We start from the raw sequence: 26,479 nt of genomic DNA on the forward strand, positions 1-26,479 counted from the left end.
GGAGAGGCGGGACAAATGCTGTCTCCGCCGATTTTGGAAATCCGGAAGGGAGCCTCCAAGCCCAGGTCCCGGGCCGGCAGGGGTCTCGCCGGCGCTTGGACCTCGGCTCCCACCCCCGAGCCCACCGCGGCCTCAGAGCCCCGGGAGGGGCCGGGCACTTCCTCTGCCTTCCGGCCTGGGGCAGGGGCCGGGACGCGGTGGGAGTGCAGCGGGGACAGCACCGCCCGAGGGGGCGGGCCCCAAACTTTCGTGCGCGTTGAAAGCTGCTGGCGCGGCGGGGCGGACTCCACCCCTGCCCGGCAGCCCAGCGCCTCTGGCCGCACATCCAGCTCTCTGCGCAGCCCGCCGCGCAGCCTGTCGCCCCAGCCATGGCGAAGCCCCTGACGGACCAGGAGAAGCGGCGGCAGATCAGCATCCGCGGCATTGTGGGCGTGGAGAACGTGGCAGAGCTGAAGAAGAGCTTCAACCGGCACCTGCACTTCACGCTGGTCAAGGACCGCAACGTGGCCACCACCCGCGACTACTTCTTCGCGCTGGCGCACACGGTGCGCGACCACCTGGTGGGGCGCTGGATCCGCACGCAGCAGCACTACTACGACAAGTGCCCCAAGGTAACCGGGGGCGGGCGGGGCAGGGTCCAGCCCGGAGTCGGAGTCTCCTGCCGCGGCCGGGCGGGACGAGATGGAGAACCCCTCAGAGTGGTCCCTTGCACCCCGTCCTTGCCCCGAAGTCCAGAGGAGACGTGTCTAGGCTGTGGGCGGGCAGCCTGGGGGACAGATTCGGCCTTCCCACCGACGCCGCACTCATGTCTCCGAGGTGCCACCAGCCAGTGTCCCGCCCAAACCACTGTGCCGTCCGCCCCTGGAAACCGCCAGGTGGGCAGAAGTCCAGGCCCCTCTCGCCTGTCCACTTCACAAACTTTTTTGGAACTTTGATTCTCAGCATTTAATCAAGCGGTGACGGGGGCCTCTTGTCCTGTATGCCGGACACTGTTCTCTGCCCTGGACACTCAGCCCTAAACAAAAGGGACAAATATCTTGCCTTGCTGGAGCTTGGTATTTTGGGAGGGGAGACAAATGCCGAGCTGAGAAAAGGTCGAAAGTCTCAGGCCTCTCGGAGTGGCTAAGTGTGGTGCAGAGAAGGGGCAGGGTCCTGCTCCAAGCGTAGAGCTCCGCCCGCCCATTCTCCTGAGTCGGGTGTGTAGCTCCTGGGCTTCCGTGAGTCCTGCGCAAAGAAGGCCCAGGGCCAGGCAATGCCGTGAACTCGTACTCCCGGGAGACACACACTCCGCCCACCCTTAGCCCCTCCACCCCCGAGGCCTGCCCCCAGAGCTGCTGAGGAAGGCTGGTCAGGGACCACCTCCATCCACGGCGTGGGGGCGGGACCCGAGACCTCCTTAGGGTGATTTTGGACCTACAGAGGGACAATATCTCTGCCTGACAGTTTGCGAAGAGGGCGAGAGGCAGTGGGGAAGGACTGGGGAGGACATGGCAGGGAGAGGGATTGTGTGCAGGCTGGAGTGAGGGCGGGTGTGAGTCTGTATTGGGAGAGGAAACTGGAGAAGCCAGGTGGAGACATATTGGAAAGAATAAAAGATTGGGATACATCCCAGGGGCAGTGGGAAATATATAAAAACATTTATTAGAACTTTTTAATTATGTAAAGGTGTGAAGAAAAAACAACGGTCCATAATCCCAGTGCCCAAGAAACCCCGTAGGAATTTTTAAGAAAGGAAATGAATGTAAATTGTCATTGTAAGAAATTGCAAGGCCAGGAGCGGTGGGTCACGCTTGTAATCCCAGCACTTTGGGAGGCCGAGGCAGGCGGATCACGAGGTCAGGAGATCGAGACCACGGTGAAACCCCGTCTCTACTAAAAATACAAAAAAATTAGCCGGGCGTGGTGGCGGGCGCCTGTAGTCCCAGCTACTCGGAGAGGCTGAGGCAGGAGAATGGCGGGAACCCGGGAGGCGGAGCTTGTAGTGAGCCGAGATTGCGCCACTGCACTCCAGCCTGGGTGAGAGAGCGAGACTCCGTCTCAAAAAAAAAAAAAAAAAAATGAAAGAAATTGCAACTGTAACAGCTTTCAAATGGAAAGTAACTCTTCACCCCAAAGACCTAGGCCTCCGCCAAGGTAGCAACTGCTAAAATGTACCTTTAAATTTTTAAATGCACCTTAGAAAACACTTTATGTATACATATATTTACTGTTTTGTTGTTTTGTTTTGTTTTGTTAGAGACAGAGTCTCACTCTCGCCCAGGCTAGAGTGCAGTGGCGCCATCTTGGCTCACTGCATCCTTCGCCTCCAGGGTTGAAGCGATTCTCCTGCCTCAGCCTCTCGAGTAGCTGGGACTACAGGCCGCTACCACTACACCTGGCTAAGTTTGTATTTTTAGTAGAGACAAGGTTTCACCATGTTGGCCAGGCTGCTCTCAAGCTCCTTGCCTCAAATGATCCTCCTTCCTTGGCCTCCCAAAGTGCTGGGATTACAGGTGTGAGCCACCACACCTGGCCACTATCTTTTAAAAATTTATTCACATACTGCGCCTCTCGTTAAAAATTATTTTTAACAATTTTAAGCGGAAGGGTGGGACACTGAGCATATATTAGACACACACACTCATGCCTCTGTAGCATTTAGCATCACAGAGCACCAGAGAGTCTTGTATGTTTTTCCTTCAGTGGCTTATGCTGTGCTTTATGGTTTTCTTGGTTCTCTGGCCAGTTTCTTCACTGGGCTCTCCTTTTCTGCGTGAGTGCAGGTATAAGCCAGGAATTCTGACGTGTATAAACCAGCTATTCTGATAACGATACACTGGGGATACAACAATGAACATGTTTCATTCCACACGTATTCATCAAATATCTACTCCATCACAGTCGTCTGTCTATACAGGATGGTTCCTGCCCTCGTAAAGTAGAGCCAGTAGCTGTTCCAAGCTCCTCTCTCACCTCTCTTGCTCTCTAATAACTGTGCAGATGAATCCCAAATATGGATCCCTAGTCTGAATTCCTTTTCTAACTCTATGCATACATTTCTGAGTGTTTAGCGAACATACCTAGATATCTTCCTATTTCCTCAAACTCAGCACGTTAAAAACTCAAACCATTATTTCTCCCAATCCTGCCCCATCTTCTGTGTTTTGTTTTGTTTTGTTTTGTTTTGTTTTGTTTTGTTTTGTTTTGAGACAGAGTGTCGCTCTGTCACCCAGGTTGAAATGCAATGGTGCAATCTTGGCTCACTGCAACTTCCGCCTCTCGGGTTCAAGCGATTCTCCTGCCTCAGCCTCCCAAGCAGCTGGGATTACAGGTGCATGCCACGATGCCCAGCTACTTTTTGTATTTTTAGTAGAGGCAGGATTCCACCATGTTGGACAGGCTAGTCTCAAACTCCTGACCTCGTGATCCACCCACCTCGGCCTCCCAAAGTGCTGGGATTACAGGCATGAGCCACCATGCCTGGCCTCTGTGTTTTTTTTTTTTCATGCCATTGTCATCTTGACAATCCAGACACAAACCAACTGTTTGCCAATTTCTGTTGATTTCTATAGGTTCCCTTGAATGACCTGCTCTCCTCCATTCTTCCTGCCTTGGTGAGGCTCTAGCTACCCATTTGTTGCAGCTGACTTCTACGTGGTTATTTTGTTTTCCAGAAGTGGTAAAACTGGCAGCCTGAGGCTGAATAAGGATAGCATGTCTGCTATGCTTTGTTTTGTTGGCCAAGACATTTTTCAGGAGTTTAATTTTTAGCACCTGTGGGCAGGACTTGCACACTCCATTTCTTAGCCCAGTACTCTTCTTTGTTTTATGTGCCCTCAATTACACATGTATTTTCTCTGCCTAGCTCCTGAAGGCATTTGAGTATATGATCCCATCTCATTCTGTGCATTGTCGTCTGCCCAAGCTTCCTAAAGCAACACATCTTGCCTCTGCTCAGTTATCATCGGCTCCTCTTGCCTGCCGTAGTCCTTAAGCAAATACTCAAAAGCCCTTCTCAGTCCAGGTGGGCCTGTTCTTCCCTTGTTATCTTCCATTACCTCCTGTACCCACCTTGTGCTCCCAATAAACCAACCCCCACTGCTGGGCTCCCGATTCACTTGCAGTGTCCTTCCTAACACATTTCTATGCTCAACTTTTGCCTGTCCTGCAAGTCTCAGGTTTATTGGCAGGTGTTCCAGAGGTCTTCCCAGAAGTACCCAGGCCTCTGACTAATGCTGGGGATAAAAATAAAACACACATTTTAAAAATATTTGTTATATCTTCTTTATTTTATTTTACAAGCCTTTTGAAAATATCTACTTTTTACATAAAATACTAGTAATCATAGTACATGCATGTAATTTATAAAGGGTATTGGAGATGCTCATATATTTTACTATCAGGCATATATAAAAAATATTTAGAGACCATTAAGTAAGAGGATGGCCAAGATCTATTTTTTGAGGTCTTATATATTCCCAAATATAAGGAGAGATTACCTCTAAAAAGTTATTTGTGAGAAAACAGGGAATCACCTTACATTCCTGTCCTTATAAAGTCTGTCATGCAAGGAAGTATTTTCTCATTTACTTTATTTTGAGCAACCACATATTTCTCAAGACTTTGAAATATTTTTAAAAAGACTGAAGTTCGTGCTAATGTGGAATCATTAAAAAGGAGGCAAATTTAATACAGATATAGTCATTATTCCTGGGGGTATAACCTCACAATTGCAAGTGTGGAATATATACTATATAAACAAGCTTTTTGTAGATTACTTAAAAGAAAAAGGCAAAACATCATGGTTATAGAGATAACAAAAATACACACAGGGAAGGATTTTTTTAAAACTGGGTGATACTATGCAAATGGGTATTTGTGGCTTAAGATACTATTTCCTGTGACAGCAGTCATCATGTACTAGAGCACCAGCCATTGCCTATGTCTGCCCCAGAGAAGGTACTTTTATCCAGTCATTTGAAGGTATCTAATAGCTGGTGAGGGTTCTAGTAACAGCATTATAGACATTCAAACAACTTGGATGAAAATGAAGATGATGTGTTCTGGAAAGCAGTCTTAGGTGGCCCATTAGGTCATGGATGTTGACCATTTGTTGTGAAATTTAGAACTCAATTGTTCATAAAAGGAAAATGGGAAAGAATGAAATTTCCAAGTTGACATTTTCAAATAATATTTTGTTTTAAATATTTATGTGTAACTAGTATGTTAAATATGATAATAGGTCTTTGTTATACTGAATTCTATTCACAATTTTTTTTTTGATTGGCCAAATTATTATTTTTTCTTTTCTTACTTCTTATCTTATGGAAATCGGGCAATCCCTAAAATTTGAGGTAACTATATTGGTGCATTTACAGATTTTTGCTGTTTTGTTTTGTGTCTCGTAGAGAAGAGAGGATAAATGATATGGAGAATAAGATATTGTAAAAGGGGGCAATGAAGTTACTCACTGGTGCTATTTTATTTTTTTAATTAGTAAACTGTGCTTGTATATAAAGAAGGTTTTCAGCAGGTCTGACCTTTGTACCTCTCACCTTCAACTCTGATGATATTTGCCTGACTTTTACCATGTCAAAGGCAAATAATGTCTAAGTCAATAGAGGAATTTCCAATTTCAATAAGAACAAACACCGATAAACCTTAGGTAGTCTCCTTGTTCATAAGGAACTTGCCAGTAAATGGACTTCATAGAAAAATTTGATTCTAAAATTAATTGTAGGCCAGGTGCTTGGCTCACGCCTGTAATCCCAGCACTTTGGGAGGCCAAGGCAGGCAGATCACCTGAGGTCAGGAGTTCAAGACCAGCCTGGCCAACATGGCATAACCTCGTTTCTACTAAAAATACAAAAATTAGCTGGGCATGGTGGCAGGTGCCTGTAGTCCCAGCTACTCAGGAGGCTGAGGGAGAATTGCTTGAACTAGGAGACAGAGGTTGCAGTGAGCCGAGATCATGCCACTGCACTCCAGCCTGGCCGACAGAGGGAGACTCTGTCTCAATCAATCCATCAATAAATAAATAAATAAATAAATAAATAAATAAATAAATAAAACTGTAAAATTTCTTACAGTAATCAGCCAAGGAGGAATATTTTCTAGACATGGGGTGTGTGGGAGTTAATCTTCGTGTTTCTTGGATGACTTGAGATAGTCATAGCCAACCCACCTTACCAGCACCCAACAAGGTGCCCTATAAATATTTTATTAATGAATGGTGAGCTATGGCTGTCTGACTTCTGTTTGTCCAAAACCTGTGCTTTATTCATGAGGCTCATGATCAGGAGAGGGAAAAAACACAAAACATTGAATCTACTTAGTTAGATGAGTTTGCTTTTTTTCTCCCCGGGGAAAAAAGATACTGAATTACTTTGCCAAAAATAGTGCTTTGCCAAAACCTGTTGTCAGTAACACTTCTACTTAGTCCTTCATACATCTCTATAGGAGTGTTAGTGGAAAGGAGTCACCATCCCAGACCCTAAGAGAGGGTTCTTGGGTCCCACACAAGAATTTGAGGCAAATCCATAGAGTAAAGTGAAAGCAAGTTTATTAAGAAAGTAAAGGGGCCGGGCGCAGTGGCTCACGCCTCTAATCCCAGCACTTTGGGAGGCCGAGGTGGGCGGATCACCTGAGATCAGGAGTTCGAGACCAGCCTGACCAACATGGAGAAATCCCATCTCTACTAAAAATACAAAAATTAGCTGGGCATGGTGGCTCATGCCTGTAGTCCCAGCTCCTCGAGAGGCTGAGGCAGGACAATCTTTTGAACCCAGGAGTTGGAGGTTGCAGTGAGCTGATATTGGACCATTGCACTTTAGCCTGGTGACAGAGTAAGACTTTGTCTTTAAAAAAGAAAAGGAAAGAAGATTTTGAAATATTTTTAAATATCTTAAGTCCATGCTAATTTGGAATCATTAAAAAGGAGGCAAAGAAAACCTTTTATCAGCAAGGTTTTTGTGACCTGTATCTTGTGCAGACCTCCTATTTCATCCTGTGACTTAGAATGCCAAACCTTCTGAGAATGCAGCCCAGTAGGTCTCAGCCTTATTTTACCCAGCTCCTATTCAAGATGGAGTCGCTTTGGTTCAAACACCTCTGACAGGAGTCTCATTTCAACCTGTGGCGACATAGTCCTGCCTATTTGTTTCTTATTGGTGACCTAACACATGACCTTGTGTTTTTATGTTAAGTAAGGTTGATCTCTTAGGGGAAACATTGTCTCTCTTTTCTTTATTTCAGAGGGTTTATTACCTCTCTCTGGAATTTTACATGGGCCGAACATTACAGAACACCATGATCAACCTCGGTCTGCAAAATGCCTGTGATGAGGCCATTTACCAGGTACATTGTTCCTAGATTTCTCTCATCCTGTCTCTTTAAATTTCATGTGCACTTCAGGAAACTTGGGAACATTGCACAAAAAAATAAAGTAAAATAAGAGTGAAAAATCGCCTCTGTAGATGTGGCTATTACAAACTTTTAGAAATATACATCACTAGTAATCTCTCATTTAAGAGGAACAACCAGAAAAAGTTAGAGAACTTGTTATGATTCATGAGAATTTTCTTTTGGAGTCAAAGTCTTTGACAGCATTCCTCACAAATTACATTTCAGAAATTAGTGTCTGAACAAGCCTTTTAAAAGTACTTGAGTCTTCTGCTATCAGAATCACAAGCTTTACTTTGGGCTTCTATCTCATTTTTAAGAAATGATCAAACTTTGTTATTCATGTATTAAGGCAATTTGTGAAAATGATCAGCTTTAAAAATTCTGTTGTCATACTTTCTCTGTTGCTTAATGAGATGTAAAATACACTTCCTTCTTAAAGGAGGAGCTTGAAGTCTTAACCCTAATGTGCTAAGTTGTTTTCATAAATATATTTAACTTTTTCTTTCCTGAGCTTCAGGCACCTTCATACCCAAAACAGGTAGCCCTTAACCTTTTTGATGTGGTTGAAAGGAGAAATGTGTATTTGCAAAGACAAATTCTAAATGAGAGACTGTTCAAACTTTTCCTTTCCTTTGCCATGGGATTGTCCCCTCATGTGTCCTTCGCTCAAGAACAAATACATCTACAACCAGGTCATACCTAACTCACATACATGTGGGTTGGGTGGAGTATTTCCTGTGAAAGAACCCCTGCAGGTCCTCTCCATGTCCCTTCCCTCTCCTTCCCCTAATATCAACTGAAAATAACATCCTTCCCTTGGAGTAGCCTATAGCCAGGCAGGGTGACGTGATCCATGTCTACTTGCTCAAAATTTATATCATACTTTTTTTTTTTTGAGACAGAGTCTCGTTCTGTTACGCAGGCTGGAGTGCAGTGGCATGATCTCGGCTCCCTGCAACCTTCACCTGCCAGCCTTAGCCTCCTGAGGGTAGCTGGGATTACAGGCATGCACCACCTTGACCAGCTCATTTCTGTATTTTTAGTAGAGATGGGATTTTGCCATTTTGGCCAAGCTGGTCTTGAACTCCTGACCTCAGGTGATCCACCCGCCTTGGCCTCCCAAACTGCTGGAATTATAAGTGTGAGTCACCGTGCCGGCCTATATCACACTTTAGACTGACGTTTTTAGAATTTAAAAATTCTGAGTGTTAGCACCAGCAGTTGGTCTACACAAGGAACCTAGTAAGCTCTAATCTGCAGAGAGCAAATTCGAAAGGCCCTTTAACACTGAACAGAAGCATAACCAAGATTGAACTCGTAAAATATACTTGTCAAGACCTATGTGAGAAAGCAACTTTTGGCATAAAGGTAGGGATTCAAACAGGTGGCTCCATGGAAACTGGGGCACAACTTCAAGCAGTGGTGCATCTTCCACATATGTCTTCAAATGTGCAAATTATTTTTCCATTTAAAGAAAATACCCAGTTTCATGGGTTGCCTAACTTCAGATAAGAACCCAATTGTTTCACAATAGGCCACCTTTAGCCATGCCTGGGCTAGATTAGCATCTAGTGAGCATGGAACAAGTCATTTGCCTGACCAATTCTTTCATTGTAAAATGAGCAATCCAATGTGATCTCCAGGGCGGCAGAGCTCTGTCACGAGTGCACAGTGGTGCTGTGGACTCTGCTGTGTGATCCCCAGCACTTTGGGGCAGGGAGCTGGCTGGCAATCAGTCCCATCCGTGCCCAAGTTCACAGATGCTATTTGGCTTCCCACAGCCTCTTATCCACCCCAGGGAAAAGTAAAGGATTTTAACCCATCCAGTTGGATTGCAGGACTGCGGTTCCCCTGCCTGCTGTCAGGACCCAGGTCTCCAGGGCAGTGACTCACTAACTGGTTTTGAGTTAACAAATTTTGACCCTACTGAGTAAATATGCTGTGGTCATGCAAAGATGAACTTTAGTCCATTCTAGAACGTCTGACCTCAGACCTTTTGGTCATTTTCAAAATCCCTCAGTCCAATTAATATCAGCTTGGTACTGGGCTGTTTCTGAGGTTTTAACCCTACTGTACACACACAAAAAATTTTTTTAATGATAATAGCTAAGATTTATTGAGGGATATCTGCCCAAGAATAGTTCTAAATGCTTCGTTTGTATAATCTCATTTAATTCACGGCAATCATCAATGAGGTAGGTACTGTTAGCCGCCACTTTTTTAAATAGGAAAATTGAGGCATAGTTAGTAGTTTGCCCAGGGTCATATAGGAAATAACAGAGTCAATAATGGACTTTTAAAGCCTATACTCTTCTCCATGCTGCAGCTGCACCATCTCATACAGTTTGCCTTTGCAGTCAGTATCTGATGCCAGAACAAGCTGCAAGGGAGCTGACGCTAGATTAGGTACACAGCTAAACCTGAATACCTTTACCCAGAGCTGTAGGAAATGGCTGTCCCTCCGAATGACCTGAATTTGTATCTGCTTCCAATATTGTTTTCCCTTCATTACCAGCTTGGATTGGATATAGAAGAGTTAGAAGAAATTGAAGAAGATGCTGGACTTGGCAATGGTGGTCTTGGAAGACTTGCTGGTAAGTGACATTGTGAATGTATTATATTGTCTGGCCGATTGAAGACATCTCAGATGCCATGCATGACCATGCTTGGAAGAACCAGGCAGGCTTCCTAGAAGAAGTGCAAGGTATGACCTGGTTGTAGATGTATTTGTTCTTGAGTTTGCACTTCGGTTTGATCAATTCTAGACAAATAGTAGAGATGGGAACTTGAACAAGAGAGACAATGCTTAAAACTCAGTTAACCGGATCCTTCCCATGCACTTAAGGGTATGTTAAGTGTTAACACACTAAAAAATTTATTATGCCAGCACCCCCTTTGATCACTACCCCAGTTCTGTACTCCTCCCTATAGGGGGTCATAGGGAACAGTTTAGTATTTAGAATTCCAGATCTTTTTTCTGCATATTCATTCACATTATATATATATATGTAAACACACACATACACACACATATATATATATACACACACATAAACATACACGTAAATGTCTGGAATATATATCTTCCAGACCTCTTTTCTACATATTCACACACACACACACACACACACACATATTCACAGAAAATATTTAATTTTTAAAAAACATAAATGTTATCACACTGTATGGCTTTAATACAATGTGATTTCTTTTTTAATTTGGAGATCTATCCAGGAAAGTACATCTAGGTCAAAAGTAGCACCTTTACTTCACTATTACTTGTTCAAAGCCTCTCAGTTCACATCCTCGTGTGGCGTGACCTAAGTTAAGTTGCTGTTGTTTTATTTTATGTTTTCAGTCGTAGACTCCAGGTCAGAGGCGTGACCCCAGCTGGTCAACCATTGTCTTGCCTTGTGCACTTGACTGCTTGATTGACTAGTGGGCAATGATACACTAATATTATTGGTATGATTTTGTTAATAACGTCCTTTTTGTGTGTGGATACAATTTGAGTTCTTTGCTTTTTTCAGGGAATAATTTTTCAGCAAATATAGAGGAAAGCACTAAAAATATAATACCAGCTCCATTAATTTAGAAAATACACATCTGTATAACCAAGTAATTCCACTTGATATCTACCCTAAAGAAGCACACACATAAGAAGACATGTGGGGAAAATAATTGTTACAGTGTAGTTTATAAAAGTACTACACTGATTGTCGAAGAACAAAATTGACCTAGATGTACTTTCCTAGATAGATCTCCAAATTAAAAGAGAAATCAAATTGCGTTAAAGCCATACAATGTGATACCATTTATGTTTTTTAAAAATTAAATATTTTCTGTGAATATATATATATATGTGTGTGTCTGTGTGTGTGTGTGTGTGTTAATATATAGGAAAAATGTCTGGAAGATATATATTCCAGACATATGTGTGTGTGTGTATATGTGTGTGTGTGTGTGTGTGTGTGTGTGTATATATGTGTGTGTACATATGTATATAATGTGAATATGTAGAAAAAAAGGTCTGGAGTTTTAAATACTAAACTGTTCCCTATGACCCCCTGTAGGGAGGAGTGCAGAACTGGGGTAGCGATCAAAAGGGATGCTGGCATAATAAATTTTTTTGTCTGTAACTTTTAATATTTTTAAGGAAGATGCATTAATGTATCATCTGTGAAATTTAAATTTAATAATAAAAATGTACTACCACACATGTATCAGATTGTATTCTGTGAAAAATAATTATCTCCTCTCTTGTTCAAAAATCTTCTGATTTTGCATGCACTCAAGTTACTAGAAAGCCATTTGCATCTGTTTCGTTTTTTTCATCCTTAGTGCATTAGTCACAGTGTGCTTTAACATTACCATTAATAATGAACAAAACAAAATAAAACAATGCCTGTGGGATACTTGCCACCTTCCTGTGAAGTTAATTATCAGACAATTTAGTAAGCTTTCTATGGGGCTGCAGGAAGGCCAGCAGCGCTGATGGAATGCACATCTAAGAATAAGAACCAGCCTGCCTACCTTTTATGTGAAGCCCGAGCCCTCAATCTTTGTTGGCTAGGTTAACTCTGTGTCTGACATTCATGACATCGCTCCTTGAGTTCACTGATGAAGTCGGAGTGAAGAGGCTGATGAAGCTGAGAATTCTCATTAGATGATCTCATCTAAGTTGGGACCCCCCTCTAAGGATAATCTGATCAGGACTCAGGAAAAGCCGCAGAGCCACAGCTCAAAGAGAACAGGAATGGGAGCAGAGCCAGGCCATATGTGAGCACAGGGACTGGTGATGTAAGAAAAACTTGAAAGCCTAGGCCATTTGTGTCTGTGGATCTCTGTTTTAAGGGCTGTACCACCAACCTCATTCAGTCCCTTTCTGTTTGATCTACAGCTTTTAATATTCTTGTCAGTTTTAACTCCTACTGTACACTTCCTCATTCTCTGTATATTTCTCAGCTTAAATTCCTGGGAGGTACAATCTGATTAGTGTAACGCCTTAGTTTGCACCCATCCACAAGACAGATCCTTACCCGGCCTGTTGGTTAACTGTTCTGGATCAGACGCCCTGTCATTAAATAACAGAAAACCTAGCAAAAATGCTTCAGTCAACAAGGACATGTGTTATCACATAACCAGAACTCCAGAGGTTAGGCCATTCCAAGACTGGTTTATTCAGCAGCAGGAGTATAGCAGGATTCCAGGTCCCTGGGCCTTTTGTCGTTCCCCTCATGGAAAAAAGATAGTGGCAGCAAGGAAAATCTTTCCCAGAATTCTTCTATACCCAACAGACTTTCTAGCACCTCTCATCTGGTTGAATGTCATTTTATGCCCATGGAGAAGGAAATACAATTGCTGTTATTGGCTTAGCAGATTAGACCAATCGAGCAAGATTCACTTCCTGGTTCAGCCTCCCTGAAGCACATGATCATCTAATATCTGAACAACAGTGGAATTCCATTAGCCAGGAAGAAACAGAGCTGGCCACAGAATATCTTGTCAGTCAGTTGCTGGAAGGGTATGGGACACATAAGTTATATTCTCCTGGGACTGTCTTTTCCAGTGGGGTGAGTCTTAGGGGAGGATAGAGACAGCTTCCCTTAGAAAAGGCAGTGTGGGGACAATAATCCACATTATCTCGTGCAGGTTGGCTTCCTTATCTGTTCTCAAATAAAATGTACACAGTAGTTATTTCAAGATGGTGAGGTCATAGATGATATTTTCTTCTTTATACATTTTTGCATTTTCTAACTTTTCTATGGTATTAGCTTTATAATTAGAAATGAGTTATTTTTAAAAATCAATACCCATTGTGCAGTAGTATCTGTGCTTTAGAATACAAATGTGGTTCTTCATATAGCAATGTTTTGTGGCTGCCATGTGTTTTAGGGAAAGACTGGAAATTTTGACTCAGCTTAATGACTCTATCTTTTGCCTGTGCTCTGTTAAATGTAGCCTGCTTCTTGGATTCCATGGCAACCCTGGGACTTGCAGCCTATGGATACGGCATTCGGTATGAATATGGGATTTTCAATCAGAAGATCCGAGATGGATGGCAGGTGTGTGAGCCATCTTTTTAAATTTTATCATTAAGGTACTTCTCTTTCATGGTGCTCTGGATGATTTATAATATATGGACCTTTAACATAGAGCTGTAATAATTTCTCTGGCATTTGGTTGGTATCACTGAGTTCTATCTATCCATCTTCTCGCTTCAGAATGTATGTTGCCCAAGAACAGAGAGCCTTCCAGGATCACTCATCACCAGATCCATTGCACTGGGGGCATTGGCTGACACACAAGGTGCTCTGGAAATATTTATCACTGACTGCCTGAATGTAGAGCACCTACAATGTGTGATGTTCCATTCTGTGCAGCAGTCATAATGGAGGAGCACATCGTTGACTCATGATCTCAGCCAAGAACCCTTGATAATAGGAAGCACATTGCCGTTTTGTACGCGAGAACACTGAGTCTCTGAGGAAGTAGAGTTACTCAGATCACACTGCTGGCCAATACATGTCTGTATCCCCAGATTCCCAGGACCACATTCAGTATTCTCTTCTACACTCAGAGTCTTGCCTTCCTTAATATGCCATGGTTACAAGATACAAGCCAAGTGTCCTGATTTTTTTATAAGATGAAATCAGACAGTGTTGTTAACTGTTATAGCAAATAAATCTGGCACGCATTTAATATGTATAATTACACTGCCCCATAGAAATTTGTACAAATCTATCCAAATGACACTACTTTTACTTTATATAATCAAACCAGATTGTTGGGTACTTATTTAGTTTTATCTCTGGTAACTGTTTGAGTCTATAGTTGCCCTAGTGTGGACAGTTTTTGCTAATACGAAGTGTGATTTAGGCTTTTTCTCTCCCTATTTTTGTCTCATACATACACCACTGACAGAAATATATATTTTCAGTTTCCAAAAACCCTGAGCTCTCTGAGCCTTTCCCACACTTATGAGATGAGTCCAACAAAAAAATGCTCTGGGACTGGATGCAGAGACCTAGGCTGTGCCAGGAGAAAGGAAGATGACCCAATAAGAATGAGTTTAGTGTCACCACTGCCCTCTTTCCCCTCCCTCAGTGTTTGGATTCTTTGTGAACCAAAAAAAGGAGGAACTAAAAAAATTTGGTTTGATGAGAGAATGTGCCAAGGAAAAAGACTCAGGAGAATATTAGGGATAGAGTGGAAGACAAACTTCCACATTTTGCTAAGAACCAGTGCTGTTTATCTTTACCTACCTCCAAATAAATAAAAGCTGAGAGGCAGCATCTTGTAGAAGAGAAGCCTGGGTCCTAATTTCTCATTTGAGACCTAATGTCAACTTAGGAGACCTGATTACTTTTATGAGATATGCTGCCTCAATTAGGTTACCAAACTCCCCTGAACCTCAGTTTTCTCAACGGCAAAATGGAGATACAAACTCTACAGAATTATTATAAAAACATGTAAAATATCTGGCACACAATAAAATGCTAATATTAGTAAGCACACAATAAAATGCTAATTTTGCCTAAGAAAAGGAGGACGCTTTAATAAATTGTGCTATTCTATAATAAAATATTAGTGAAGCCATTCATATTATATTTTTGATTAATTTTAATAAAATAGGAAATCATTTTGATACCTATAAGTAGAGGATATAGAGTTATAAGGGTAATATAACCTCAGCTACCCAGAGGAGGCCGAAAGATAAAGGAGAAGTGCTAGAAAAAAATACATCAAAGCTTCAACAGAAGTCATCTCTGGAAGATGGGCAACTTTTACTGTCTGCTGTGTACTCCTCTACATACCTCATTTTCTGTAAGAAATATATATACTATCTTCTATTTACTCTTCTACATGTTTTATATTCCATAAGTAATGTGTATTTTGTAATCATTAAAAGTTATAAAAATGAAATAAGTTGTTCCTCTCCCCAGTGGAGTAACCTGGAGTTCCATGTTGAGAGCCTAGTTTAGCAGGCATGTCCAGGACAACCAACACTTTGACACAACCTAACCAAACAACACATGGTGTCTAATTTTAGCATTTGAAAAGGATACCGTATGCTACTCACTATACTCCAGAATTTCCAAGGATCTCATTTCTTATCTCTTAACTACTGTCAGATGGAAGATTTAAAAGAAACTCAGAAAAGAAATCTCAATTTTTTTTTTTGTCTCAGGTATATTTTCCCCTTACATTTTATGAAGGGTCACTATTATCACACCTACCTTTGCTCTTTTTAAATAATCTTTATTCCAGGAAACTATCTCTTTCTCTCCCATCAGACCAAGAAAGCATGTATTCCAGTGTTCTTTAAAAAGAAAAATAAAGACCAAATAGGTTTTGCTCATTCAAAATATTGCAAAGCTGGCCAGGTGCAGTGGCTCACGCCTGTAATCGCAGCACTTTGGGAGGCCGAAGTGGGTGGATCATTTGAGGTCAGGAGTTCAAGACCAACCTAGCTAACATGGTGAAACCCTCGTCTCTACTAAAAATACAAAAAGTAGCCGGGAGATAGTGGCTCGTGCCTGTAATCCCAGCTACTTGGGGGCTGAGGCAGGAGAGTCACTTGAGCCTTGGAGGCGGAGGTTGCAATGAGCTGAGATAGTGCCACTGCACTCCGATCTGGGCAAGTGAGTGAGACCCTGTTTCAAAAATAAAATAAGATAAGATAAGATACGATAAAATAAATTCCAAAGCTAACCTTATCAACCATCATCACTTCTTTCATTATGACTTGAAATTTAATCAGAAGGGTATATAATTTTACTTACCACCTCCATTGTTTACTGGGATGGGATTTTAACTGTCAAACATAAAATACATCATACCATAAAAAAGAAATTATTTCCATAAAAAGCAAAAAGCATCTGTCAAGAAAGCAGCAGGCCTCTTCAGAGTGTAGTGATGCCCCCACTCACACGTAACACTGTTCTTACAAGGGCAGATTTGGAGAAGGCTGATGAAAATTCCACATGCTGGGAAGATTTTTAAAGGTCGATGGGCTTTTAATTTTTGAGTCTCTTCAAGGAAGATTTGCAGGCGTGGAGTGTTCATTGTGAACCCCCTGAGGAAAATAATTGTATTGCTAAAATTCTATATTTACCATCTCCTCTCATGGGGAGTGCAGTAATAGTCCTCTATGAAAATAGCTGGCCCCTAGGAGGAAGTGGGGAGAAAGACAATTGCAACAACCTCACAGAAGTTTCACAATCACACCAAAGCCCTGGGTGGAAAGGCGCTAACAGTATGTATCTTGGAGCTGGATCCAAGTGGCTTCTGCAACCCTTCTCTTGCCTCTTAGCACCCACACCAAGTTCGTGATAGCCAGTCATGCATGATTCACATTACCCAGCAAGCTTCTAATTATCATTGTGGAATTCTTGGTGTGCCACAGAAACATTTATCAGTTATTTATAACATCAGAAAGCCAAGTTCGTGGGCTCTCCTGATGACTGTTCACTGGTTCTTTGTGGACTCTGTATCCCACAGGTGAAGAGAAGAGCATTTCTTAGAATTCAGTCGACAGAGTCCCCTGGGCTGACCTCTCCATCCCCGCTGCCTTGGACAGATTCCATTGAGTCATTCCTCTAAAGAAATACCTAGTCCAGCTGCCACCTGTACCCAGGTTGGCTCTTCTACTCCACAGATCTGCACTTGCTTTCTTCAGCCCCGTGCAGCCTCTGGGATGAAACAGCTCTGACAGCTCACTTGGATGTAGATGAAAGTTCTCCCATCTTGGCCCCCACCCCTACCCCTTCATATGATTAGCATGTTAGTGCATTTGGGGATCACTGGCTACATGGAAACCTAAATTTACAGATCAATTTGTCAATTCATTGGAAGAAAGCAAGGTAGAGAGAAGGTTTATTACCATCTTGCAGCTTCTGTAGATTTAGTGGAGGCAGCAAGGGACAGTTCTCTCCTCAGATCTACTCAGGTCAACTTGTTATGAAACACTTGTTTCTCAATCTACCTTAAAAACAAGCCTTGTAAAATTGATAGAATTATTCACTGATTCTTTATTGAATCAGCGAGAGATTCACAATAAAGAACAGCAAGCAAATAAAGTCTCCTACAAGTTGTTAGCCCCATAAAGCTAAAACCAATAATTACTTGGCAGGAAAAAAATTCACCCAATGTTTGATGGCATTAAGAATGTCATGTAAGAGTGTACCCTCAAAAGAGCAAATGTGGCTTATCATGGTGGCTCACGCTTGTAATCCCAGCACTTTGGGAGGCCGAGGCAGGCGGATCACTTGAGGTCAGGAATTCAAGATCAGCCTGGTCAACATGGTGAAACCCCGTCTCTACTAAAATTACAAAAATTAGCTGTGTGTGGTGGCAGGCACCTGTAATCCCAGGTACTTGGGAGGCTGAGGCAGGAGAATCACTTGAATCTGGGAGGCAGATGTTGCAGTGAGCCAAGATTGTGCCACTGGACTCCAGCCTGGGCGACAGAGCAAAACTGTGTCTCAGAGAAAATGAAAATAAAAATAAAAAGAGTAAATGCAACCTCTGACTTCCACAGGAGTCAGGGACTGAGTCCACAGGAGGAAGTTCAGAGCCTATCCTCTCATATCTGAGCATTTCAGGCTTCTTGGGGGCAGGACAGTATATCATCCTGCTGCATTTCTCAGCAAAAAAATATGTCATCAGTTCTCCCGTGGTCATGAGTTTTCAGAGGAAAACTGTTTCTGCCTCATCATCCTCCTATTTCATACAATACCTTCAGATGGGTTTTACAACAGCCCTGCGTGCTGAAACGAGGCAAACAGGCCTATGGTTCTTTCCTGTTACAGGAAGCAGTGTTCACATGCTCGGCATTTTAAAACCCAAAATTGGCCCTTGCCTAAGTGCAGCATAAAGTATTTTGTAAGTCAAGATGTTTTGATCCTTTGTTGATGTCGTCATTTTATTTATTATAGCGTTTCTAGTTATGAACACAAGTTAATGGATTTTTTTTTTTTTTTTGAGACAGAGGCTCACTCTGTCACCCAGGCTGGAGTGCAGTGGCACAATCTCTGCTCACTGCAAACTCTGCCTCCCGGATTCAAATGATTCTCTTGCCTCAGCCTCCTGAGTAGCTGGGATTACAGGCGCCCGCCACCATGCCTAGCTAATTTTCGTATTTTTAGTAGAGACGGGGTTTCACCATGTTGGCCAGCTGGTCTCGAACTCCTGACCTCATGATCAGCCCACCTCGGCCTCCCAGAGTGCTGGGATTACAGGTGTTGCCACCACACCTGGCCAAGTTAATGGACTCTTAAACAAGCTTCTTGTCAACTGGCGAACTTCAACAGTTTCTTTATTAAAATTTTATTTTATTTTATTTTATTTTACTTTATTTTTTGAGATGGAGTCTCTCTCTGTCACCCAGGGTGGAGTACAGTGGCATGATCACAGCTCACTGTAGCCCGGACCTCCCAGGCTTAAGCAGTCCTCCCACCTCAGCTTCCTGAGTAGCTGGGACTACAGGTGCACACCACCACACTTGGCTAATTTTTAAATTTTTTTAAGAGATAGGTTCTCACTATGTTGCCCAGGCTGCTCTCAAACTCCTGGGATCAAGTGACCTTCCTGCCTCAAAAAAACTTTATCTTTGTTCTCTTATGACTGGGATAGTGGAAGTTTAGTTTTTAATTCTGAATTATGGAATTACAGTTATTGACTTTGCATTGCCTTGTAGCTCTTGGCTGCTCTTTGTGGGGTTCAGGGACCAGTAGAATCAGGAGCCCCTGGGAGCTTATTAGGAATGCAGAATTTCAGGCCCCTCCCCAGACCTACTGAGAATCTGCATTTTAAGAAGATGTGACTTTCTGACGAGCTCAGGTCTCTCTCCAGCCTTCCCTAGGGTTCATCTTGCATCTGACACCTCCTCCTTCCTCCAGTGGCTCGCTAACTCCTAGCTCTCCTAACTAAAGATGTTGTTGCTATGAGTCCCATTTCCATTCATCATTACGCTGATAGTTAATATTAGTGGGAAGCTTACTGGCTTTCTTGATAAAAAATCACTATCAAAACTTGAATAAGTGAACTTGTATTCATTTCTCTGGCTGTTGACAATAATGTTTAGTCTAAATTCTCGAAAGATAGTGGCTGTGTTTATTTTTGTCTCTTCACACTGTTCCTGAGACAGGCATTACACTCATGTTTAGGTGATCATGAGATGTCCAACATTGTGTTGTAATTCTTCAGCAATATCTTCTAAAACTAAAGCTGAGTTTTCTAAGAGGTGAATATGATGAATCAAATAAGTAGAATAACCATATTGGAGATGATCTCATTGACAAAGCTGCTTTTTTTACCCCCTTCTGGCCAGAACACAATTCCGTTTTTTAATATATAGTCATGCACCACATAATGACATTTCAGTCAACAATAGAGCACATATGCAATAGTGGTCCCGTAAGATGATAATGGAGCTGCCCCCTACACGTGTACCATTTATGTTTTATACTGAATTTTTACTGTACCATTTCTATGTTTGGATATGTTTAGATACACAAACACCATCGTGTTACCATTGCCTACAGTATTCAGCACAGTAACGTGCTGTACAGGTTTGTAGTCCAGGAGCAGGAGGCCATACCATATAGCTCAGGTGTGTAGTAGGCAAACACCATCTGGGTTTGTGTAAGTGCACTCTGTGACGTTTGCACAATGACAACATTGCCTAACAACACATTTTTCAGAATGTATCCCTGTCGTTAAGCAATCCACAATTGTATGTGTAATATTTTAAAGGTTTCAGTAATTTAAAAGTACATCCCCCTCCAATGTGTTTGGTGGTGGTGGTGTTCTTATTTTGATGTGTTTGTTTATTTGTTGCAAATGAAAATGTATTTGATGTCCAGGATATCCTAAATAGAAACCATAGTCTAAAATTGTATATAAGAAATATTTTGTTATAAATTGACATAAATACCTAGGAAAATATTGAAATTGCCAATAAAATAAGTACATTACCTCTTAGAATATGTTATTTTCAAAATAAACTATAATCTATAGTTCATTATCAAATCAAAATTACATAAGGATTAAGATAAGCAAAGACTACATAATGCAATAATGTTCTGTACCTATACCAATAAGCTTGATTAAGAGTGTTCTGCAAGTAGCATTTTCTAACTGATTCTGTATATTCTAGCCACAAGAATCTTGATTGAACCCATTGTGTAGGACTCAACAGGCCCAGGTATCCAATGATAAACATCCCTGTAAGACCTCTGTCTTTAGCTGAAGCTGGACAATTGGATTCACAGATGTTAAGACAGAGGCTCTGGAACACAGAGACCTAAGGGCAGATCTTATCTCTACCGTTTACTGTTTGACCTTAAGCAGTTACAATTCCTCATCTTTAAAAGAGGAATCATAGTTCCCTCCTATATGGTTGATATAATGTGAGGATTAAATGCAGTAATACATATAAAATATTTAGAGCTGTATTAACGAGTATTATTGTTGATGTAGGCTGTAAAACAGTTACAAAACAGTACTCAGTATTCATAAGTGGTTTCAGTTAAAGATGTTTTAAATTTAATATAATTGAAGCGCTAGGTTCACATTTCCTGACAAATAAATTCTAAGCAATACTGTATCCTTTTGCAGGTAGAAGAGGCAGATGATTGGCTCAGATATGGAAACCCTTGGGAGAAGTCCCGCCCAGAGTTCATGCTGCCTGTGCACTTCTATGGAAAAGTAGAACACACCAACACCGGGGCCAAGTGGATTGACACTCAGGTATTCAGAGCGCTCGTATAGCCAGCATTTTGTATAGTATTTAGTACAGTAGATAATACATTGACTATGTAGCATATAGTGGTGATATTGAGTATAGGGCATGTCGTGTATTGAATAATAGAATATATTTTTGTAAATAAATCTGTTACTTCTCTTAGCGCAGCCCACTCATTTTGGAGACAAGGGAGCTGAGGCCAAGAGAGGAGTGACTTTTATAAGGGTCATTTTGCAATCAGCTTTGTCAGAAAATTGTCAGTTCTTTTTTTTTTTTTTTTTTTTTTTTTGCCAGAAAATTGTCAGTTCTATAGTAACCAGCATGCTTACCTCTTTGGTTTTATATTAAGGTGTTGACAGCAAAATTGAATAATTTTAAATGTCATTCCTGGCTGGGTGCAGTGGCTCACAACTGTAATCCCAGCACTGTGGGAGGCCGAAGCGGGCAGATCACCTGAGGTCAGGAGTTCAAGACCAGCCTGGCCAACATGGTGAAACCCTATCTCTACTAAAAATATAAAAATTAGCCAGGCGTGGTGGCACATGCCTGTAATCCCAGCTATTTGGGAGGCTGAGGCAGGAAAATCACTTGAACCCAGGAGGCGGAGGTTGCAGTGAGCCGAGATCATGTCACTGTACTCCAGCCTGGGCGACAGAGCGAGACTCCATCTCAAAAAAAATATAAAATAAAATTAAATTAAAATTAAAGTATGCAGTTTACACAATCAATCCTGGAAGCATTTTATTTGCACTGTGGGTCCCACTGCTGAGCTAATTTGTATTTACAAAGCACCTCTAGATATTTTCATAATGTACCCAGAAATTCAATTACAGAAAGTATGTGTTTCTGGGCCCACACAGGCAAGGTTAGGGGGCAGAGGTAATATAAGTGAGCTGGCCCAAGCCATGCAACTTAGCTTCATAGATTGAAGTCATCACATGAATTAACCCCAAACTGGTACCCAGTGATGTCAGAGCATGAGTCCAGATGTGCTCTGTGCGTGCATGGGATGGCTTCCAATAAAGTCAAATGACAGTCATGTGGCAGTTTAGGTCCTCTAGGAAACAGACACCAGAGAGAATGAGAAGTGCAAGTGGCATATTTGGGGATGCCTATGAAAGATAAAGGGGAGAGGGAGCAGGATGAGGTGGGAAGGCTTCAGACTGTGACACAGGTGTGCCACCTGTGAAAAGTGAAGGGGAAGGAAGCAGCATTCTCAGGGAGAGCCTCAGACCGCAGTGCCGCTCTGCGCAAGTGGCCAGGTTGATGGAGCCTGAGACTAAAGATTGCCCATTAGAGAAGTCCCGGCCCTAGTGTCCCAGCCACATGGAGCAGCCCAGAGAGCACAGCTTTGGTATGAGCTCTGAGGGAGCAAGTTCTCTTTGAGGTTCTCTGAAAGAAGATCTAAGCTGTGCACTTCCTGGGCTGCCTTAATTATGCTTCAAGGGTCAGAAGGGTCAAACTCTTGTTTGAACCGAGACTCAATCCCACCCTGCAAATTACTTTCCCTGATTGATTACAACTTGCTTTAAAAGTCCAGAGACTTTTATCTCTTAAGAAAGATATTTAAATGAGGGTGATTTCTTACTTTGAGGTCATGGTGATCATGAAAGTATGACTGAATATATGTGATTGATATGGGCTATAATGCTTCATTCATTCACAATTCAGCAGACCAAATTAAAGAGATGCTTGTTTAGGTTTCAATCCTGCCATGACTGTGACCTTGGGCAAGTCACTTCTCTCTCAGCTTCAGCTCCCTCATGTCCAAAATAAGTGGGTTGCACTAAATGAGATCCAGCATCCTCCAGTTCAATTACTCTGTCATTCTCCTTCCTTCGAGCTTGACTCTGATGAGGCCGGGAATAAAAATAAATGATTTCTCACTTGAATTTTCGATGCACTGTGAAACATAGTTAATCTTCCTCTTCTCTATTTTAGTGGCTGTCACAAAGATCAAGCTAGATTTTCCAAAGCTTACCTCTTAGACTCAACTCAGCTAATTATCAGCTGATTTGGCAGATCACTATAGGAATCACTAAAATAACTCCTTATGCAACTTTAAAAAACTAGCATAGCATTTTAAGTATTATATGAGATGTTATAGCTTCATAAATTTCCTGTTCCATTTATTTTCATCATACTTGAAATCAGTTCACTGAAAAACCTATGCAAAACATATTCTAAGTGCTGTTTTTTGGTGGGTACAGATTCACATTGTCACTTTGTTTGCATATCATATTTTATTATTATTAGAGCAATGGCTTGATCTGAAACATGAAAGATAAACTTTTCTGGCTGGGTGCAGTGGCTCACGCCTGTAATCCCAGCACTTTGGGAGGCCGAGGTGGATGGATCACGAGGTCAGGAGATCGAAACCATCCTGGCTAACATGGTGAAACCCTGTCTCTACTAAAAATACAAAAAAATTAGCCGGGCATGGTGGCAGGCACCTGTAGTCCCAGCTACTCGGGAGGCTGAGGCAGGAGAATGGTGTGAACTTGCAGTGAGCTGAGATTGCACCACTGCACTCCAGCCTGGGCAACAGAGTGAGACTCCGTCTTGAAAAAAAAAAAGATAAACTTTTTTGAATACCAATACCATATCATTCCATTCCACTGCATTTATATCAGGGCAAGGGCACATGGAGAGTCAACATAGAAATACTGTAAAGGACCATCAGTGTGGATGGTTTCAGTCACTAGATTGTACCAGGTGGAGGAGGAACCACATGTTCCTCTAATACCCTCTGCAGCCCTGAGACCCTCTTCTCCATTTAGGCCTCACACAATTTAAGTTGGTGATGGAGCCAGGAATAGAATTCCCTTGCAGTCTCCCAGTCCCTTGTTCAACCTATGTCATTACACTTGGGAAACGATGAGCAGCTGCTTCTGTTTAATCCCACAGGTGGTCCTGGCTCTGCCATATGACACCCCGGTGCCCGGCTACATGAATAACACTGTCAACACCATGCGCCTCTGGTCTGCTCGGGCACCGAATGACTTTAACCTCAGAGACTGTGAGTACAGCACAGGCCTTGGTTTCTTTATGCGTGTGCTTAATCTTTTTGATTGGTAGTTAGAACAAAATTGAGCTTGAAACAAACAAACAAAAAAGCCTTGAGTTTCTGATCTGAACTTCAGTGACTAAACAGGCATTGTATGGAGGAAGTAGGGAGGGCATTTTTAAAGCAATTCTCATGTGAAGTCCAGCATGATGGTGTGTTGAAATCCTTTGTGTTTTTTAGGAATTTTAGGAATCCCACATGACACACAGCACAGAGCCAGTGAGATCAAGAGGTTTCCAACAACAATGGCTGGTTTCTCTATTTATTGTTTCTCTAACTTTCCCCTAGTCAATGTTGGAGACTACATTCAGGCTGTGCTGGACCGAAACGTGGCCGAGAACATCTCCCGGGTCCTCTATCCCAATGACAATGTGAGTGATCAAGGTTGCTTTCTTAGTGGCAACAGGAGCAGCTTATTTCACAAGAGCCTGTTCAGTAACCTATAAAACACATTTAATATTGATGTTTTTCCATGTGCAGAACAAACTCTGTATTTCTTCCTGAATTGTCTAGATTTCCCCTCCCAACCAAGTAAGGAAAACAAATCTGTATAGTTCATGAAATCAGAATTGGTATTTTGCCCTTGATTAGTGACCCCATCACTAATTGGGAAGTTCTAGAGATGTATTTTAAAACAAAACCTGGATATAAGAGATGAAGTAAATCACTGGTGAAGCACTACTTCCTTTCCAGATAGAAATTTTATCTGGAAAGTCAGAAGTCACTGAATATTTTCTGCCTCGCCTCTTCTCTCACTGACTAGGCTCTTTCTGGTCCTCTGCCCTGATGCTAGATGGAGTCAGAGACCCTGGGGCAGACCCATGAACAAACATCTGTTTTTTCTGCCACTGACTTGTATCTTTTCCTTATAGTCGATTATTCTAATTTTATTGTAAATATAGCTTAGTTAAGAAAAAACACTTGGGGCCAGGTGCAATGGCTCATGCCTATAATCCCAGCACTTTGGGATGCTGAGGCAGGCAAATCATTTGAGGTCAGAAGTTCGAGACCAGCCTGGCCAACATGACGAAACCCCATCCCTACTAAAAATACAAAAAGTTAGCCAGGTATGGTGGTAGCTGCCTGTAATCCCAGCTACTGGAGAGGCTGAGGCAGGAAAATCACTTGAGCCTGGGAGACAGAGATTGCAGTGAGCCGAGATTGCACCACAGCATTCCAGCCTAGGTGACAGAGTGAGACCCCATATCAAAACACATACACACACACACACACACACACACACACACACACACACACACATACCACTTGGAACTGGATCTCGGATAACTGCTATTGATTCTTAGTTGTTTTAAATATATGTAACTCTAAACTTCTCTATGGGTAAAATCATTTTCATGAAGCTGTAATGATTTTTTTAAAGCGGTCTCAGAAGCAATAAAATTAGTACTCTGCTTTACAAAGATGACAGAAAACAAGGATCTTGGGGGGACTAGGACATAAATAGTCCTTAATACCAGATGTCCACCTGGTGTTAAATCATAATCTCTCAGAAGGGAAGATGATTATGTGGATTTTGCTGGAGCATTTTTAGGAACCTAATGGTATATGTTATTATTCCTTTGTGGAAAACATTGTGGCTTCAGTACATTTCAGAGAAATCTCTAACCCAAAAGCAAAACGTTATTCTACGTCAGGGTCAAAGTAAGAGTTCTTCCAAGTCTGGGACCATACTGCCAACCTAAACCCAGTCTGCAGAGGCTTGAAATTCATCCTCCTGTCTTCAGTAAGGACCAAAACTAACTTTACTAGGAAATAATCATCTGCAGTAACTGACAATATATACTAAGTTAGCATGGGGTAAAAAGTTGACTAGATTTGTTGGGTAAAAGGGAGTTCTCAGGATCATGTTTTTGTTTGTTTGTTTGTTTTTAAGAGTAAGCTGATAAATCCTTTTATACTGTAATTACAATAACAAATTCATTCTTCTCCTCAACTTGGCCATAGCCCTGGCATAGGTCAGTGATTATACTTTTAAGTATTAGAGAGTTCAGAGCCCCAGATATTCTATATGCAGACCTCTATGCTCATATTCATTAGTTTTAATAAGACTCTGGTCCAAGGCTTACATTTGGGGGGTGGGGTGCTCATCATTTTAAAAATTTTAATTTTAATAGTTTTAGGGGTACAGGTAGTTTTGGTTACATGGATAAGTTCTTTAGTGGTAATTTCTGAGATTTTACGCACCTGTCACCGGAGCAGTGTACATCCAATAAATTGTCTTTTATCCCTCAAGTCCCCAAAGTCCGTTACATCATTCT

General features: G+C 42.0%; 1 protein-coding gene across 3 annotated transcripts in view; it reads left to right on the forward strand.

Moving 5' to 3' along the window:
* The first annotated feature begins 204 nt into the window (after positions 1 to 204).
* The window catches only part of PYGL (glycogen phosphorylase L), a 39,692-nt gene continuing 13,417 nt past the window's right edge, over positions 205 to 26,479 (forward strand). The window contains exons 1-7 of one of the 3 annotated variants that reach the window (XM_055289400.2): positions 205 to 611; positions 7,234 to 7,335; positions 9,899 to 9,977; positions 13,345 to 13,448; positions 21,007 to 21,138; positions 24,041 to 24,152; positions 24,489 to 24,571. In XM_055289400.2, the coding sequence (XP_055145375.1) occupies positions 369 to 611; positions 7,234 to 7,335; positions 9,899 to 9,977; positions 13,345 to 13,448; positions 21,007 to 21,138; positions 24,041 to 24,152; positions 24,489 to 24,571 (855 nt within the window). In that variant the 5' untranslated portion in view covers positions 205 to 368. The remainder of the gene's footprint in view (positions 612 to 7,233; positions 7,336 to 9,898; positions 9,978 to 13,344; positions 13,449 to 21,006; positions 21,139 to 24,040; positions 24,153 to 24,488; positions 24,572 to 26,479) is intronic. The other 2 variants (XM_055289401.2, XM_063644579.1) reach the window with 2 other exon arrangements.

The sequence above is a fragment of the Symphalangus syndactylus genome, chromosome 8, assembly GCF_028878055.3.
Source record: "Symphalangus syndactylus isolate Jambi chromosome 8, NHGRI_mSymSyn1-v2.1_pri, whole genome shotgun sequence".
In the NCBI taxonomy this organism is placed as follows: domain Eukaryota; kingdom Metazoa; phylum Chordata; class Mammalia; order Primates; family Hylobatidae; genus Symphalangus; species Symphalangus syndactylus.